The following is a 17,889-nucleotide window of genomic DNA, read 5'->3' as shown; positions in this document are numbered from 1 at the left end:
CTTTCACGTTTGTATACAGTCATGGAAAGAGGACCAATCATAATAATTAGGATGACAGGAATCAACTTTAAAAAAGACTGAGCAAATAGACCCAACAACTTATTAACATCTTTTCTTTAAAGAGACAGTACGGCGCATCTTATCAAAAAACCGACTTGAAAAAATCAGGTGCGGTATTTTTGTACTACTATATAAATAGTGCCTGTTTGGGAGGGTAACAGTTGAAATTGACACCCCGAGAAAACCATTGTCAACCGACGCGAAGCGGAGGTTGACAATGGTTTTCGAGGGGTGTCAATTTCAACTGTTATCCTCCAAAACAGGCACTATTTATTTTGTTATACTGAATGTCTTTTTAGGTCACCTGAGTCACTCAGGTGACCTATTGCAATTGGTCTTCGTCCGTCGTCGTGCGTTGTGCGTCGTGCGTCGTGCGTTAACAATTTTACATTTTTAACTTCTTCTTGAAAACTACCAGGCCAATCGTTACCATTTTTGGTGTGAAGCATCTCTATGGTAAGAAGAATCTAAATTGTGAAATTTATGGCTCTACCACCCCTGGGGTGCCACAGGCGGGGCCAAATATGCAAAAAAAGCCAAATTTTCAAAAATCTTCTTCTCTACTTCCACACAAGTGAGGAAAAAACTGAATGCATGGTTATGATGTCCATGAGGCCTTCTACCAAAATTGTGAAATTTATGGCCCCTGGGTCAGGGGTTCTGGCTCTAGGGTGGGGCCAATATGGCCATATATAGTAAAAATGTATTAAATCTTAGAAAATCTTCTTCTCTACTCCCATATATATTTGTTAAAAACTAAATGCATGGTTATAATGTCCATGAAGCCCTCTACTAAAATTGTGAAATTCATGACCCCTTTGTTAGGTGTTCATGCTCTAGGGTGGGGCCAATATGGCCAAATAGTAAAAATGTATTAAATCTTAGAAAATCTTCTTCTCTACTATCATATATATTTGTTAAAAACTAAATGCATGATAATGATGTCCATGAAGCCCTCAACCTAAATTGTGAAATTCATGACCCCTCGGTCAGGGGTTCAGGCTTTAGGGTGGGGCCAATATGGCCATGTAGTAAAAATGTATTAAATCTTAGAAAATCTTCTTCTCTACTCTCATATATATTTGTTAAATACTAAATGCATGATTATGATGTCCATGAAGCCCTCTACCTTAATTGTGAAATTCATGACCCCTGGGTCAGGGGTTCAGGCTCTAGGGTGGGGCCAATATGGCCATATAGTAAAAATGTATTAAATCTTAGAAAATCTTCTTCTCTACTCCCATATATATTTGTTAAAAACTAAATGCATGGTTATGATGTCCATGGAGCCCTCTACTTTAATTGTGAAATTCATGACTCCTCGGTCGGGGGTTCAGGCTCTAGGGTGGGGCCAATATGGCCATGTAGTAAAAATGTATTAAATCTTAGAAAATCTTCTTCTCTACTCCCATATATATTTGTTAAAAACTAAATGCATGATTATGATGTCCATGAGGCTCTCTACTAAAATTGTGAAATTCATGACCCCTTTGTTAGGTGTTCATGCTCTAGGTGGGGCCAATATGGCCATATAGTAAAAATGATTTAAATCTTAAAAAATCTTCTTCTCTACTCCCACACATGTGGGCAAAAAACTGAATACATGGTTATGATATCCACAATCTCCTTTACCTAAATTGTGAAATTCATGGCCCCTGGGTCAGGGGTTCAGGACATGAGGGGGGGGCAATATGGCAATAAAGTGTTAATGCATATAATGTTTAAAAATCTTCTTCTCTATTCTCACACATCTGTATAAAAAAACCGACTAATAATTATGTTTACCAGGAAGTCCTTTACTGAAATTTTAATTTTCATGTCCCCTGGGGTATGGGTTTTGACTCTAGGGCAGGGCCAAAATGGATGTATAGATGCTAATGCATATAACGTTAAAAAAATATCTTCTTTACTCCCACACACCTGAAAGGAAAACTAAATTCATTATTTTGTAGACCAGATCTTTTAGTTTTTCACCAAAATTATAGGTTTCACAGTTCTTTTTGAATTAAATGTGGTTGTCATTACAAATTTATAATTTTTCTACTCCATTATTAAACCTAATTAATTAGATGCATATATGAGACTCCATGACAAGTTTGTGTTTTGGATATATGCTACTCAGGTGACCGTTAAGGCCAATTGGCCTCTTGTTTAAAATTTTTAAGAAAATTTTACTGCTTTTATATAGGAATAACGTGAATTCTACAGCGAACCGTACGCGCATAATTTTCGCGCATGTAACATTTTTTAATGTTACCCGTTGCCAAGTGCGTTGCTAACGCTGAGGGTAATAGTAAATATTATTAACTGCGTCTTAACCAATCAGATTTCAGTATTTAACATGAAAGTATAACAATCACGAATGTATAAACTTTCAGAAAATTACAAAGTTCTCCATGAAATAAATCTAATTATTTCATTAGAATTAATAATTACGTATAATTTATATATAATTACCTCACACCGTGTTACGGGGTTCAGCCTTCTATACTAATACGCATGCATATTTACTGTAAACAAAACATATGCAGGGCTCGCAAAGATTCTCCTGGACATGTTTGTTGATAAAAATATGTCATTCTACTTCTCCCAGGTAATAATTGTTCAAAGTTTTAAAAATAACCACAATTATTATTTTGTAAGCATGTATTTTGCGTGTTTATCATAGGAGTTGCTACAACCTCAATTCATTTTTGTAAATGAGGCCCCATGAGGGGTTATTTGACATATTTATGTCTGTTCATGTTAAAATGAACCAAAATTGGTAAACCATCAATAAATTATCGAGAAAGTGATGATGCGTTCCGTTTAGAGAGTCCCTTTAACCTTGTATACCATGATGACTGTAGCCGGACGAAGATCTGGTAGTTTTCAGCACGTGTCAATTACTGTCAATCAAAGTCCACGTAAACGATATAAGATTATTCCGGTTTGTACAACCCTTAAATTTCCGTAAGCTCATAATTACGTTAATTAGATATGTGAAAGGGATTTTTATGTATTTCAACTATTACAATCAACGTTATTTCTTATTTCCTAACGATACAATGGGTAAATCTGAAGTTATTCACACATGTGTTTTCAGCTGTACTGTCTCTATAATTAATATTCTATGCAAACAGCCTTGATAAACTTTGGATTCTTCTTTATTAAGAAGAAATATTAATACCTTGCTCATTATATTTTAGTTTTCGCAATCCTCAGTTTTAATTCTTCTAGCCATATTGCCAACAGTCTATTTATTAATTGCTATTTATTAATGATTAATTATATTGTATATACAGATAACACAAACTTCTAAATCTCTGTTCTTTAATGAACATTTACTTTATCTTTTTTGCATTGAGGATTTCAGTTCCTAATGCATTCTGACCAATAAAGCATATTACTTATTACCGAATTGATTTTTTATTAGATCATTCATTTACTTGAATCAATTGTATATTTTTGAGTGCGCAAGTGTGTGAAAATATTTCTTTTTTTTTCATGTTCAATTATTAATATTTTACAGGTCATCAAACGATGATGAAAATGATTTTAGATCTTGGCATGAGAAGAAAACAGGACGCTCGCACTTAGAAATCGAGATCTACAACTTTAAAACAATCTATTACTTTGTAAGTTACCTTAAATTAATTTTTATACATTCAATAATTACAAGATAACAGTGTATTCATTTGATAATTATCTGATATTTTTTGTGATGTCACTTTATAAAGTTCAGTCCAATTTTATTTTTTAATTTAGAGATTTTGATTAAATTTCTGGCATGGATGGGGTTTTTTTCAGGTATTTTTTGCATGCTCAGTCTTGGGAACTGTATTTTATGGGTACTTCTTTGCCTTCCACCTTCTCCATATATCGGAGTTAAACCAGTTACTCAAGAGAGTCATTGCTGCAGTAACCACCAATGGTAAGAAACTGCAAGATACCAGTGATTATTTTTGTTGTTGACAGAACACCTTAGGTAGTTGTGATCAGGAAAAACATTAAAATTTTTGTATATATTTACAAATTCTTATTAGCACTTAGAATTTGAAAGTCTCAAATTATCATAGGGATATATAGCTAATGCATTCTGCTCTTTTAGACTGTAATTATTTACTGTTGTATGACAACTATAGAAACTTATGACATTACATTGACTTAGATACTGATTTATTCCTCACACAGGAAAATCACTGCTGATGGTGGCGTTACTTGGTCTGGCGGTGTTCTTCTGTTACTCGCTGATTTCCTTCGCCTTCTTCAGGGAAACATTCCTGAAGGAGGACGACGGTCGCCACTGTAGGACGGTGTACCATTGCTTCATCACCATGATCCACCACGGGTTCGTCGATTCGCCTTACACGGTACGGTATTTCTGATGAAATTCACATTTTGCAGAATTGCACTGTACGTTTTGTAGATTATCCAAAGAAGTTCTCCAAGATTTTTGTGAGAAGAGGTCCAATTCTGAATAATTGTACATGTACATGTATTGAAAACAAAAAATCCTAATAAAAACCTGGGCTGGCCTTGGACCAATTCCCACAATGTACCATTTCTCAATGTTGCAATGAAACGTCACAATTTAACATGTACGAGGGTTGTTCGGAAATTATTGAGACATTTTCTCTTATTCTTTTAGTGAAAAAGATAAACTCTTGAAATTTCACCAAAACGTAAATCAGGATAGAGTTTATCAATGTGAAAAGTTTTTTGTTCATGGCATGAATAGATCATTCCTAGTAAGCTGACCAACGTGCCTTCGTCCTGTAACCCGGCGCAACCGCAAACTTTTCGCAACGTCATTTTAACGCTTCTTATTGCTCCCGTGTTTTAAACACCTTACGAACGAACTGAAATAAGAATTATTCTTTATTTCTCCTCTTTTGTTTTAATTTCAAGATGTCATCATTTACATTTTCTCTCATTCTTGTTTTTTTTAGAGAAAAAATCGAGTTATTTTTACCCGAAAGTCTAATTACTGTGAATGTCTCCTGCAGTCATTTTTTTTTTTTTACATATTTTGGAACTGTTGACAACAGTTAGTGTGTCAAAAGTTGTTAATTAATCCCTTTGGCCTAATTCTAGTTAAACAATCAGTGAAAAAAATGATGAACTGAAGTTCTATACCTTGTCTTGTCATCGTATAGTTTTTTTACGCAATTGCTTGGCTTTAAAAGGTCTTCTTCTGAGATTTTCACCAGTTTAATGGTTTTCGTTGCGCCGCCTTGACGTCAAAATTCAATGTAAAGTCGTTGACAGATTTTTATTGTTTGGTAAATATATGTGTACCATATCCGTATTTCAACTCGAACATCAGTGAAACTTAATCAACAGTTAGTCGCAAAGAATAGCAAAATGAACATATTTAATTTGATTTCTTTTATCATAAACTGTAATTCTACGGACACTTATAAAGTAGATATTTAAGTTGTGTTATCTCCGAGTTAATGGCTGCGCCGGGTACCCCGACCACCGACTTGTTTATCTACTGTCTAAACAAAAATATTAAATATTCTTTTAATATTACTTTGTTTTATTAATTGTTGGTGTTTCATCAGTGTCTATGCCAATTTTCACCAAAATTCGTCACTTAGAAAAGAAAATAATCGATTTGTCTCAATAATTTCCGAACAACCCTCGTATAACATTGGATGGTGAGAATTAAATCATACATGGCAAGAATTGGTCATAGGTCGATCAGTAGAGCATGAAATTATTAAGAAATTAAATTGAAGGAGTGGACATTGAGATGAATTTGATACATTACACCTTAAATGCATTTATACATGGTGTTGATTAGCCTTGAGCAGACGTTTTGATACAACTAGACAGTATGTAACTATATTGTGTTGATTTAATTGAGCAGACGTTTGAGGCCTTGATGGACAACGACTTCGATAAGGCCATCTACGTGACAATTTTTGATGTGACCTTCTTCATCCTGGTCACCACAGTCGGCTTGAACATCATCTTTGGTATCATTGTGGACACGTTCTCCCAGCTCAGAGATGCCAAGGTAATGTACCCCAGCAGTTTAAGGTGCATTAATATTAGCCCTCTCAGAAGAGGGACAACTCTCATTGAGATAAAGGACTATTAACAGCCAATTTCAATTCAGTCTATTTGGTTATAGTGTGCATTTCTATTCTTATGGAAAATTATCATAACTGGTATTATGCAAACAAAATTTCATGCAAGTTAACAAAGCATGATAAAACTAAATGGTGATGTCAATAGTATGGCTTTTGAAAAGTATTTTATTGCTATATAGTAAGAAGACCCATAACATTTTGAAATAAGTTGCATTACCAGAAGTCTATGAAGGCCATTTATGAGAGAAAATGCTTTAAAGTTTCCATATTTGTACTTGGAATATAAAAAGCATACTCATTTTACTTAAATTAGAAAGCAGTTTTTATACATCTGAAAATGACATGCTCCTTCATTTGTTTTAGTGGGAGATTGATAAGGACATGATGAACAACTGCTTCATTTGTAGCAGAGAGTCTTACGATTTTGAGCGACATGGAGGGGTAAGTAAAAATTTTACTTAATATAACTTAAAAGAAAGAGTAATTATAGAGAGCATGTAACAAATGATTGTGATATTATTTTAGGGAAAAAAAATGGAGACATGGACAAGAGAGATTCTTGATGTACAGTTTTCAAATAGTTAAAAGATTTTTATTCTTTAAATAAAGGGATTCGAGAAACATGTAAGAACAGAGCATTACCAATGGGCCTACCTGTTTTTCTTCCTCCACCTGGATGAGACACGCCCCAACGATTACAGCGCTCTTGAGCTTCACGTCTTTAACCAGCTGCAGCACAACGTGTATGATTTCTTCCCGCTGAACCGAGCTTTGAGCCTGATCAACGAAGAGAACACCAAGGAGAGAAAGCTTGAGAGTCTCCGCGTTAACATTGAGTACATGGTCAACAAGATGAAGGAAGAGGTACGTGTATCATCCAATCTAATTTCTCCCAGATTTGTGCAGTACCTTAATTAAGCTGTAATAATTTTGATTTGGGTATTTTTCTCCAAATGCTGCTTTTAATGTTGTAAAATTTATGATGCTTGGTTTAATGTTTCTGGAAAATTTTTATGTGCAATGTAAATCATTTTATAAAAAAGTAATTATTTTTAAGATGATTTGTCGACCATGAATAAGTTATGGGAATAAAGAATCTCAAATTTCTTTCTTTTACAGGAAGCTGCAAGAGAACGAGAGAAGGAGCGACAGAAACAGATCGCCTGGGAGGCCCAGCACAAATCAAGAAAGGCATCAGGGCAGAAAGAATGACCAACCAGTGCTCAGAATGGTAGTGATTGGACAGCAGTCGATCAATCACAGAGAGCTGAGCTCATCAGCCAATCAGAAAGAACTTTTTAAAATGACTTCTGATTGTCGTTAAATATCCAGAGGATTTCATGCAGTTGCAGAAAAGATCTTCATCGACACTGTTGTACCTTAAGTGGTCATCAAATGTGATATTCTAAAGGGTTTTGTGTGTGTGTGTTTTTATTCAGATTTTTTTTTTCCACATACCGGTACCGGTAATTCAGCAAACGCCTGGGTCTTATTAAAGCGTAATGTGACCTAATACAATGTACTGTGATTGCATGGTGTCTTATACGGCACATTGTGTGTCATCTCTGAACAAAATTCAACAAAAACTTCTGCAGACTTTACTGATCTTTGTATTATTTAGAAGAGAGACAAACTTTTAGAGATTTCAATTTAGGATTGACCATATACACAATCCATTATGAGCTAGTATACTATTTTACTGTAGCGAACCTCGCATGAATGAACAACAAAGTTTCTTTTTTCAGTAAACCACAAGATGGCGTGTAATAACCGTTTGATGCAAGTTTGAATTATTTATTGTTTGTTTTGTCACATTTTATATGATGATATGTAATATATGATATGCTGTAATTTTATGACAAGATAATACTCTGTTGATGCCTTTAACGAGGATGCCCGATTTGTGTCTGAGTATTTGGACAGTTGATATATGACCTAAAATCTACGCCTCCAGTGTGTGTACGTGGCTTTCTCGTTACAATTGCAATGTTCACTTTGTATATTTTACAGAATGTTTTGTACCTGTATAACTTTTACATGTTTACACAACATAATTTTATTCAATGTACATGCATGTATTTGATAAATTTGAATTGTAATTATTTATCCTATTTTATTTCATTTTGCAGACATTAATCCCTTTTATGATTCTTGTGTTGGTTTAAATGAAATCCAAAACACTTTATAGCAAAAAAGTTTTTATTTTAGGGCGTCGTTTTCCAAATTAACCTACATTTACTTTTTTATTATTAATATTTTTGAAAAAAAATTGATTTAATGTAATATTTATAGTCAATCCAGTTGTATACATTTTTGTTATTATTTATTTGTTGAATTATTATTATGCGACTGTATTTCTCTTCTTTTAAACCTAGGTTTAGATTGGTTTTTATACACAGAAAACTGTGATATTATAAATTTATGTCTTGGTACTGTTTACAATCATGACGGCAGTATTAGGCTAAGTATATACTTGACATGCAAGTTTTTACTGCACTATTTAAAATGAAAATAACAGGCCATTATTTTTTTTTACTTGAACAAAAACATGTAGTCTCTTGGAATAGACCATTGGGACATATACATGTACACAGGCTTATTGAAGATGATTCATGATGAGAAAATTAGTAATAATGCTTAACCAAACAAAGGCAAACTAAGTTTCGATGACAATCAATAGTAAAGTGTACTAATTTAAAAGTTCTTGCAGGAAAATTAAATATTAAGTTTTGGAAATTTGCATAATTATTGAAACTAAATTCAAAACTCACTCTCTTTCCCTTTTTTCAGTGTGGAAAAAAAGCTTCAGCACAAATTCCTTTTAACTTTGATGCCAATATATAATCATTCAGAAGTTTGTGCACCTTTTCTTTTTTTGATGTGGACGTTTGTTTCAAGCAGTTGTTTTATAATAATCCTGCAAGTGGTTATAGATAATTTGTTATTGTGCCTTTAATAAATGTTATTTTGAGAAAAAATCAATTTATTCTTGTTTATTTAAGCTGAAATGAACTCATAAAGCAATTGGTCGCCCATGTTAGTTTAGATAGCTCCTCTACTACCACTGGGGTATATATACCGGGCAAGAAAGTTACAGTCGGTTGCTTTCCGATCGAGACATTCAGGTTCCATGGACTTCTAAATGCAAACTACACATTGCAGTAAAATGTAATGAAGAATATAATAGGAAACAACAAGAAATAAAATACAAAATATATTTATTCTTTTAAAAAAGAAAGTGCTGCCTTACTTCGCATGCACATCGAACACGTGTGTCATTCATACATAGTGTATAGCGTTTGCATCTTTTTGAAAACCCCTGAAGCACTACATCCAACACAGTAAATAAATGATGGTAAATCCAAGAAAGTAACAACGTAACATCGTTTTCATCGGTTTGTACAAAAATGCTCCGTTTCTAAAATCCATGCGATCATTGACATTGCTCGATCTGCCTGTGTGTGGTTTGCGCAGGTGCGATGCTATAACATGCACAGGAAAACGGTCTTCAATTATCAAGGATTTTTTGTAAATCGAAGTATCTGTGCCTGAATTTCAGTCTGTCTTGTTTCGTCGTCTATTGCATATTCCTTGCCCGTGCAGTGGTTGCCATATTATTTTTGTTCAAAACTTGTTTTTACGTTTCTTTTCGTCCAAGGTAACGTGTTCGGGTGCATGAAATACCTGAATGCGATGAAGCATGAATAGTGCTATCGGCCTTATATAGGGGGTGTGTAGCGATGAGCAGAACAATAAAAATCGACAACTAATATGGCAGTAGTCGGAGATAAAAGGGAAATAATGCATATTTATGAATTCATGTCAGCTTTAAATGTAATTACATTGTATATATACTTGTAGCTATGAAAAAGAAAACAACCCAGAAATATATTTAACAAAATCTTATTAACTAAAATGGAGTTAATGATCACAACAATATGTCACATGGTTTCTGGTAGTCATGGTAACGACACTGATCCAGCACATACATAGTAACCATCTTTTCCTGCTCCATGTCTCTGGGAAAGATGGAGGGAATTCACTGTGTAGTTCCCAAAATCATAGAGCCCAAAGTTCTACAACAAGCCGAAAAAAACACCAGATTTAAAACTTATACTTTTCCAATCATTTATGAGTAATGTCCAAATGTGACTTTACATTTTTATACCTCTACCTTTACAAGTCAAGATGGAAGGCATAGATAAATGTGTTTAACCTGGGTTTGAGTATTGAATTTTTTTTATTAAAGACATTCTCTAAAACTCGCCTTCATCACATTCATAGCATCAAAAGACTCTCTCTCTTTGTAACCACGCTTTCCCTCGGGGGGCCTTTCTCCGGGTATTGAGGTCGGGTCACGCCTCATCAGTGTATTCATTACAGTGAGGTGTAGCTTGACTCGACTGTATTCCTGCTGCATTAGACCGGTGGTGGAAAATCGGTCAACTAATCGATCAGCAAGTATTTGAAGCCTAAGAAATAAAAAAATAAGTTGCTGATAAGTTTACAACCGTGGAAAATAATATATGGAATATAATGAAATTTTGAGAATGGGCCTGACCTCTCTGCCTGCTCCCCTGCCTGAATCTTTGCGTACAAGACGTCCACTGAGCTGGGATCATCGTTCATGTATTCCAGCCCCTGCACCCTCACAGTCAGAGGTTCACCCCTCAGGATGGGTCTGCAGATCAAATTATAAGAATAGTACCGGTAATTTAATTTAAATTCCAATTTCCCTCTCTCCTTTCAACAGGTCTTCTTATAAATGATGCTGTGCTGGTTGAAGTTTTATAATTGTTTGACACATGGTGTATGAATCATATCATTGTCAGTACGTACCATTAGCCCCATGCATGTGTTCAGGAATTGAGAGATCTCTAATTTCTTTCTACCGCAGTACTTCTTAATTGAATATACTTACTCAATGAGACTCTGTTTACAGTCCTCCAGTGTATCCAGAGCCTGTTGTATTTCGTGTTTATTGAGGAGGGCTAACGTCCCAATGGTTAGGTGTAGTTTTTCAGGCTTCTGGAATATGGTTGGATCTATACCTCTATCCTACAAGAACATACTGCATATTGATAATGCATTTAAATAATTATGAAGTTTGATTTGGTTACTATTAAATACTCCAGGTACAAACAAACATGTATATAAAGTTTATCAAAAAATATTAACAACATGGCAACATTTTCATGTAATTTCTTGCTTTGGTTTCATTAATTTTTGTTCAATTGATCCATAAAATAAAATGTCCATTGAAGTAAGAAGTATATGATAATATATTATACTGACAAGACCACTGCCCACAAAGAACTATATATGATAAGAGTTAAATTTGGCCCCCATAATTCCCATTTTTTAAAGTGTTTCGGGTACAATAAAATGTTATGTTATAATTTAGAAGAGTTGATATAAAATATATTTTTCACATATTTTTTTGATTTATTTGCACTCACTTGCAGTATATGACGTCAGAAGTGACGCTATTTCTATAATTCAATCAAAATCAGACAAAAATTGACATTTTTCTCATCTTTTTACAAATGGGAAATATAAAGCCCATGCTTGAGCCAGGACAAATTTGTTGTCACTTATTAGACTTGGCTAGATACATCTCTGATTAAAATATTTTGTTGGTTCAAGCAAGCGCTCTATGTTTCCTGAAAGAAAAACTGCTTGAAAACGAGCTCTTTTATGCTAAAATGTAAAAATGGCGGGAAAAGGTTGTCTTTACAATGCCGTATTTCTAAATTGTGGGCACTTGAATCAAAATGAACATTAAGTAAAAACATCACATATATATCTGTACAAAGAAAACAAAGAATTACAATAAAATAATGATATTCCTTTTAGGAGGCCATTTTAGGCCCATACCATATATAGTCCTTTATGCATCTTTAAAACTAAAATTTTCTAAATCCATGAAAACTAGTTAGTACCCAACAATACTGCTGAAACCACAGTATTTGATTACTATCTTACACTATCACATTTCCTTAAGACATCCTCCTGAAACTCCAGGAACCTCTCTCTGATTGGCTGTGAGTTCACCGGGAGAGACAGGAAGTGGGTGAAGGGCTCTTTCCGTCGTACAGAGTCCACGATAACGTCGATCCTCGTCTTAGCTGAGACCACGCCCTTCCTCTCCGGTCCAGTGATCACTGAATAAAACATACTGCCAGTATGTTACAGCCATTCTTACCAGTATTTCAAGACATTTCTTAAAGATAGCTCAAAGCATTTAAAGTTGTAAATTAACTAAAAATAAGTACATATATACCAGCATGAACCATATGTTTAAAGTTTTTCTCAATTTTTGATTATAGATATCATAAAACTAATAAATAAATAGCATTCAAATTGATTTTTTTTTTGCAGGTAAAAAACTAAACAAAAATAAACAAAAAGCTATTGGAACACTTTATTCTGTGGAGCAACAATATGAAACATGGTACATGTAGTTGCCTAGCTATCATGTATAGCCATTCAGATCTATCTCACCATTTCAGTGACAATACATGTACATTATATGACTTATATAATCTATATGTACCTGTATACTAACCTATCTCGCCTTCTACCCCCTCCCTGGGAATTCTGATCTGTGTTTTAGTCTCGATCTCGAGCCGACGTTTCGTCTCTCCCTTTCTGCCAATGATGTGTTTGAAGAAGGCACTGGGTAGATTGACAGAAGTCTGATATCCACGATCTGTCTCCTCGATGTTAAATGTGTCGCACGTTTCATCATTCCAGCTATCACACTGGATTGTTGATTCTTCTGAATAAATAATTTAATTTTTTTCAATTTTGAATATATTAAACTGCTTTAAATCTCACAAGGGGTTTTGTCACTTTCTGCACCTGTCTTACCATATACCATGTATATCCCCTTTTTTCCGCGTCATGTTTTTTCCGCGAATTATAATCTATGACAGTATACAAAATTTCAAATTTTCAATATTTCAAAGTCAAAGTAAAAGATTGTTTGAACCTGTGAAGTAATTGACAGTAATATTTAAATTTTAACTCTTAAATTTTAATGAAATTTTCAGACAATGAAACAATTTGCACGATACCCATAATGTGAAATAATTACTGATAATTATTTTCAGAGATACAACAATCATAGATCAGAAGATAATGTACCGTTATAAATACTAGTAGCTCAGGTATAATTAAACATCAGTTTACGCAAGGAACGTGAACAGTTTAATTAGCTTGTCAATGGATTATATACCTGTTAGCTGAACACAGTTCACCATACAATTACTTAACCAGTTAACTATTTGTTTAATAAGCAGAGAGATACAGTATAACTCTATGTATGTGTACTTGCCATTCCAGTTTATAAATTTTCTAAAAATATATAATCTACATTCCGAAGAATCTACACTCTGCACGTTATAGACATGTACGTACCATACTCTTCCTCCTCTAGGGCGTTGAAGTCTCTGTCCAGTGTGGGGTTTTTCCTGTAACAGCGGTCCCCTATCCTTATTATCTGGGGCCTTAGTACATCCATTCTGATTATGATTGATGTCTATACTGCAAGACTGATGATGGATCAACTGTTCGTAGGATTAAAATGGGGTATAAAGAAATATATAATTTAGATGTAATATTATAAGATATATATATTATTATATATACATTTAATGCTTACATATATCCAAGAAATTATAGATATTGCGTTATCCATGGTTATCTATATCTACAAACCTGAAAGTCTGTACTCTGTGATAAAAGTTATAATTTGACATAATAATACGGCTATTACAATGTTCTGGCCACACTTACTAAAGAAAGGATTTGATAGCCCAATGAATAAATACGTAAAATTATTGTGACAAACCCGTGCGCTTCAATCGTCACACAGTAGGTCTACTGCTTATTTAACAGAGGAAGTTCGAATTAAATAAGAGCCAAGAACCAGTTTAAATGATCGGGGTAAATACCGTAAAAATGGCATAAAAGTCACAACAATACATTATAAACAAAAAAAAAAGTGTTCATATTATAAAATATCATAATATATCAAAGTAGACAATTTGGGAGCGATAACATATAGTAGCCATTTACAGTAATGATGTTTTGATAAACTTATGTTGCATTGGTGTACAAAATCAAAGTACTGAATGTACTCAAAAGATACGCCGATTTGACTGGAAGACTCAGTCAGGCATGTCGAAAAAGGGAAATCCGGTTAGACACTGTGAATGGGCATTTTCTTAAAAATCAAAACAATTATAAACTGTATGTAAAAACAAATTAATTAAAAAACAAACAATAAACAAACCAAAGAAACGATTCATTTGTAATCGAGGTAGATTAAGCAAAATTAAAATGAATGTCCAATGTATAAAAAATGCTTATTTAAAAAACTTCCGAATTAACATATTTGAATGTATAACAAGTAAGGTATAAATATCCATATCAAGGTTTTTAAAGGTATATGTGGCGTATTTGGAGTAAAATTTTTGACATGAGTTTAAGTAAAAATATACATTATGTTTCTTATAATTAGATGTTTCACAAACTCTAACCCCGTAAAACATGTTCTTTCTTTAGCTATTTGTCTCTAAACTTTGCTACACGTCTGATGAATATTAATATAATCTGCCATTTGTAACGCCAATGCGCATGAGTGCCGGAAAACCTAGTATTGAAAATCCCTTCCCAAGTCAAGGGTTTCTGATCCGCACCACTTCTCACAAACGAGAAGCGGTGCGGATCAGAAACCCTGGACTTGTGAAGATGCATAGGATATACTATTCTATAATTAAAAGTGTGATATTGATGCATTTCCAATCTGATGATTTTTTAATTTAACATAACATCGATTTGTAACCCTTAATTATGTATGAGCAGTGGTGTTTTTAAAAATAAGTTGTTTGTTTTGCATTAGCGTCTTGTTTACCCTTTCCGCCGCCCATTAATATGTTCAATACTTGGAATATGTTGGTTTAATTAAACTGACGTATGCGTATAAAAACCTCCAAATAGTGTCGTTTTTAAAATCTTGAATGTCATATCTTATATAGTGGAATGCTGGAGAAAACGTACCTAAGAGAAAATGTATCTAGGAGAAAACGTACCCACTTCCTAGGGTACGTTTTCTCCGATAGTGGGTCTATGCTTCATATTTTTGTCATTGTCTTAATAAATCATTAAAAACGTGGAGAGATGACCCACTTTACATTTAAAATATCATTTTAATGTATTCCAACAACTGCACGAAAGACGCTTAAAGCATTTTATTCACGACATTATGTAACCCTATAGATTAGAACTATGTTCTAATTTTTAGTGACTTTTTTAGGATGTGTGCTCGATACCACTAATACAATATTTTTTTTCTTATCCTGTTAAAATATTCAAAACTGAATATAGTTAGAAATTGTGCTTAATTTTGCAAACTTGTACTATATTTATAAAATTATCAAATAGATTTAATTAGAAAAATTTAATTTGAAATTGTATATTACGACTGAACCTAATGTGCATTTGCGCTATATCCCCCCCCCCCCCAATCTTCTTTGCACTATGAATAATAATTTGTTTAAAACTAAAGCTGCTTATATAACTTCAGCTTGTTATTTAAGCAGCCTTGAATTATTGCAAAACTGTCTTATCTTTCCATTTTAAATAATTTTCACTGGCCCTTGGCTAGGTTTTAAATATCGGGATCGGTTAAAATCAGAAAGAACCTATTTTCTTTCAAATTTTGCACTTTCATTCATAGTTATTTTAAAATGCACTGGTCTATTATAACAGGACTACAACTAATTATAATTTAATGAGAAGTAAATCACATATCCCTTCATTCACATTTATCTATGGATACATTTTATATGTAATATTCAACCATTCACTGTTTTCTCATTGTTTGTATAGTATTCGTCTATATATGGTGTAAACACATTATATCTACATTTGGAACTGGTCAGACAGGTTTGTGTGTCTGCGGATGTTCGATGTGCGTGTTTTGAGTACTTGATCCTTCTTTGTAACGTTTGCGACTGTTGTTAAACTGTCTGAATATTGATTCTAATAGCTTCACCAACTCATTGCATTGGTCAGCAATAATTTCTGTATTTATCGGTAATTGTTATATGGTACATGTATATATATACAATGGACTATTTCGCTCATATCATGGAAAATAAAGTAATAAAGTAGCTATTATTCAACCACTCCACTCAAAATCATTTACTAATGATGTCTCCCCATTCATACATGTTCTATATAGAAAATAGTTACGTTAAAACAATCCATGCAGTAATAGGTGATGTTTTTTTTTAATGATCTTGGTCCAGAATTTGCCAGTGAATGACATAAATTTTGGATCCTTGCTCAAAGCTAGTTGTTATGCCCATTACTCAGATATTACACCTTCAAAAAGAATCAGGAGTTTGGATCGTATTGAGTGATATTCAATAATAAATGATTGTTTATATAGTTGATTTCTGAAATCTGATCCCTTATACAAATAATGCAGTGGAAGAGAGAGAGAGAGATAGAGAGAGAGAGAGAGAGAGAGAGAGAGAGATTATTAGTACAGTATTTGGAATACAAAAAAAAAACAAGTACATTGTAGAGATAAAATTATTTTCATTATTTATTCTGCCCTGTAAACTGATGTTTTTCTTTGGACAATCTCAACAGATTAATATAAAAGCATATGAAAGAAAATAACTGGCACATAGAAATGCTTCATTATATAACGGTATATAATGACTTAAAGATATGAAAAAAAAATATTATGCATAAACATGAATTCAGGCATATCAAAATAAAAGTGAAGGAATCTGGGGGAAAAACAGTCTTGGCACATTTTGTTCTGGTTAGTTAAGCTTAAATTTAATGTATATATAGTTAACACACGACTGAAATAGCGTTCATTTAAAAAATCATACAAAAGAATGATATCTCATATAGAATGCAATATATACAAGTACATCTAAAATAAAGAGCACCACTTGAAGTTTTACCCTTGAAATTGAGCCTTGATAACTGCTCAGCCTACAAAAAACTTTATATTAAGACTTTTCAGAAGTCTGCATCTTTTTTAAACACAAAAACAAATAACTTTTTGGTGAGCAAAAAAGCTCCAAAATAAGAGAAAACATTGGGTATAAATATATTGAATTTCCACACCTTAGGAATCTGTTTTTCAAATGAAATCACAATTTAATACATATATCTCACAATATACAACGATCCAACCGGTTTATGCGATCAAGATAAACATATAAAAATGTTCTATTAAAGTATAAAAATAGAGTCCTCTTTGAAAAAACTCCAATCAACAAATATTGTCCATTTTCCCAAAAAGAAATATTTCAGTCTCGATCTATTCAAAATAATCATCTAATGCCATCCGCGTGTCATAGAAGGCGACATTTCCCCCCGGGGACTGGTAGCTATAGGTCTGCGCTCCTGTTGGGTCACCATAAGCTGGACGCCACTCTGACTTTTCATAGGCACCATTGTTGAACACGCTTGGTTCCGTCTCATAACGCTTCATGAATTTCTCCTTCTTTTTCTGTGCCCTGTATCTGATGAAAAAAAATAAAACGAGACTATAGTTGTTTCACTGTGATGTCATTCACTACTTGATGTCATAAAACATGTTTAAAAAAAGCATGTATACTATTAAATAAAACATGCGATATGATACAAAACTATCATTTTATAATAGAACAGTATTATGAATTCATTCTACTCCACGAGTGACATTTGC

The 17,889-nt window shown here is 33.5% G+C and overlaps 3 protein-coding genes and 1 long non-coding RNA gene across 11 annotated transcripts in view; 2 read left to right on the top strand and 2 right to left on the bottom strand.

Moving 5' to 3' along the window:
* The window catches only part of LOC105327506 (inositol 1,4,5-trisphosphate receptor type 3), a 97,277-nt gene extending 88,152 nt beyond the window's left edge, over nucleotides 1–9,125 (top strand). For all 4 annotated transcript variants that reach the window (XM_066067903.1, XM_066067906.1, XM_066067904.1 and 1 more), the window contains 7 exons: nucleotides 3,572–3,677; nucleotides 3,850–3,973; nucleotides 4,234–4,412; nucleotides 5,918–6,067; nucleotides 6,507–6,584; nucleotides 6,753–7,007; nucleotides 7,263–9,125. In XM_066067903.1, the coding sequence (XP_065923975.1) occupies nucleotides 3,572–3,677; nucleotides 3,850–3,973; nucleotides 4,234–4,412; nucleotides 5,918–6,067; nucleotides 6,507–6,584; nucleotides 6,753–7,007; nucleotides 7,263–7,355 (985 nt within the window). In that variant the 3' untranslated portion in view covers nucleotides 7,356–9,125. The remainder of the gene's footprint in view (nucleotides 1–3,571; nucleotides 3,678–3,849; nucleotides 3,974–4,233; nucleotides 4,413–5,917; nucleotides 6,068–6,506; nucleotides 6,585–6,752; nucleotides 7,008–7,262) is intronic.
* On the top strand, nucleotides 346–2,217 carry LOC136270482 (uncharacterized). The gene is made up of 2 exons (XR_010708226.1): nucleotides 346–901; nucleotides 1,573–2,217. It is a non-coding gene; the product is annotated as an uncharacterized lncRNA (long non-coding RNA).
* A 905-nt stretch (nucleotides 9,126–10,030) lies between the features above and the next one.
* Nucleotides 10,031–14,085, bottom strand: LOC105327503 (activating signal cointegrator 1 complex subunit 1). 3 transcript variants are annotated; one of them, XM_011428010.4, is made up of 8 exons: nucleotides 13,999–14,085; nucleotides 13,566–13,714; nucleotides 12,712–12,924; nucleotides 12,129–12,307; nucleotides 11,065–11,201; nucleotides 10,705–10,824; nucleotides 10,411–10,615; nucleotides 10,031–10,219 (listed from the first exon to the last, which is right to left on the bottom strand). In XM_011428010.4, exons 2-8 carry the CDS (start codon nucleotides 13,666–13,668, stop codon nucleotides 10,103–10,105), a joined length of 1,074 nt encoding a protein of 357 aa, XP_011426312.3. In that variant the 5' UTR covers nucleotides 13,669–13,714; nucleotides 13,999–14,085; the 3' UTR covers nucleotides 10,031–10,102. The 3 variants fall into 3 exon arrangements, with proteins under 3 accessions (XP_011426312.3, XP_011426311.3, XP_011426313.3); XM_011428009.4 differs by having other exon boundaries at nucleotides 13,944–14,084; XM_011428011.4 differs by having other exon boundaries at nucleotides 13,866–14,020.
* A 2,661-nt stretch (nucleotides 14,086–16,746) lies between these two features.
* Nucleotides 16,747–17,889, bottom strand: part of LOC105327563 (uncharacterized) — a 157,756-nt gene continuing 156,613 nt past the window's right edge. For all 3 annotated transcript variants that reach the window (XM_066067900.1, XM_066067902.1, XM_066067901.1), the window contains one exon: nucleotides 16,747–17,704. In XM_066067900.1, coding sequence (XP_065923972.1) covers nucleotides 17,500–17,704 — 205 coding nt within the window. In that variant the 3' untranslated portion in view covers nucleotides 16,747–17,499. The remainder of the gene's footprint in view (nucleotides 17,705–17,889) is intronic.

Source organism: Magallana gigas, chromosome 8, assembly GCF_963853765.1.
Source record: "Magallana gigas chromosome 8, xbMagGiga1.1, whole genome shotgun sequence".
Taxonomy (NCBI): domain Eukaryota; kingdom Metazoa; phylum Mollusca; class Bivalvia; order Ostreida; family Ostreidae; genus Magallana; species Magallana gigas.
This window is presented reverse-complemented; position numbering and strand designations above follow the sequence as displayed.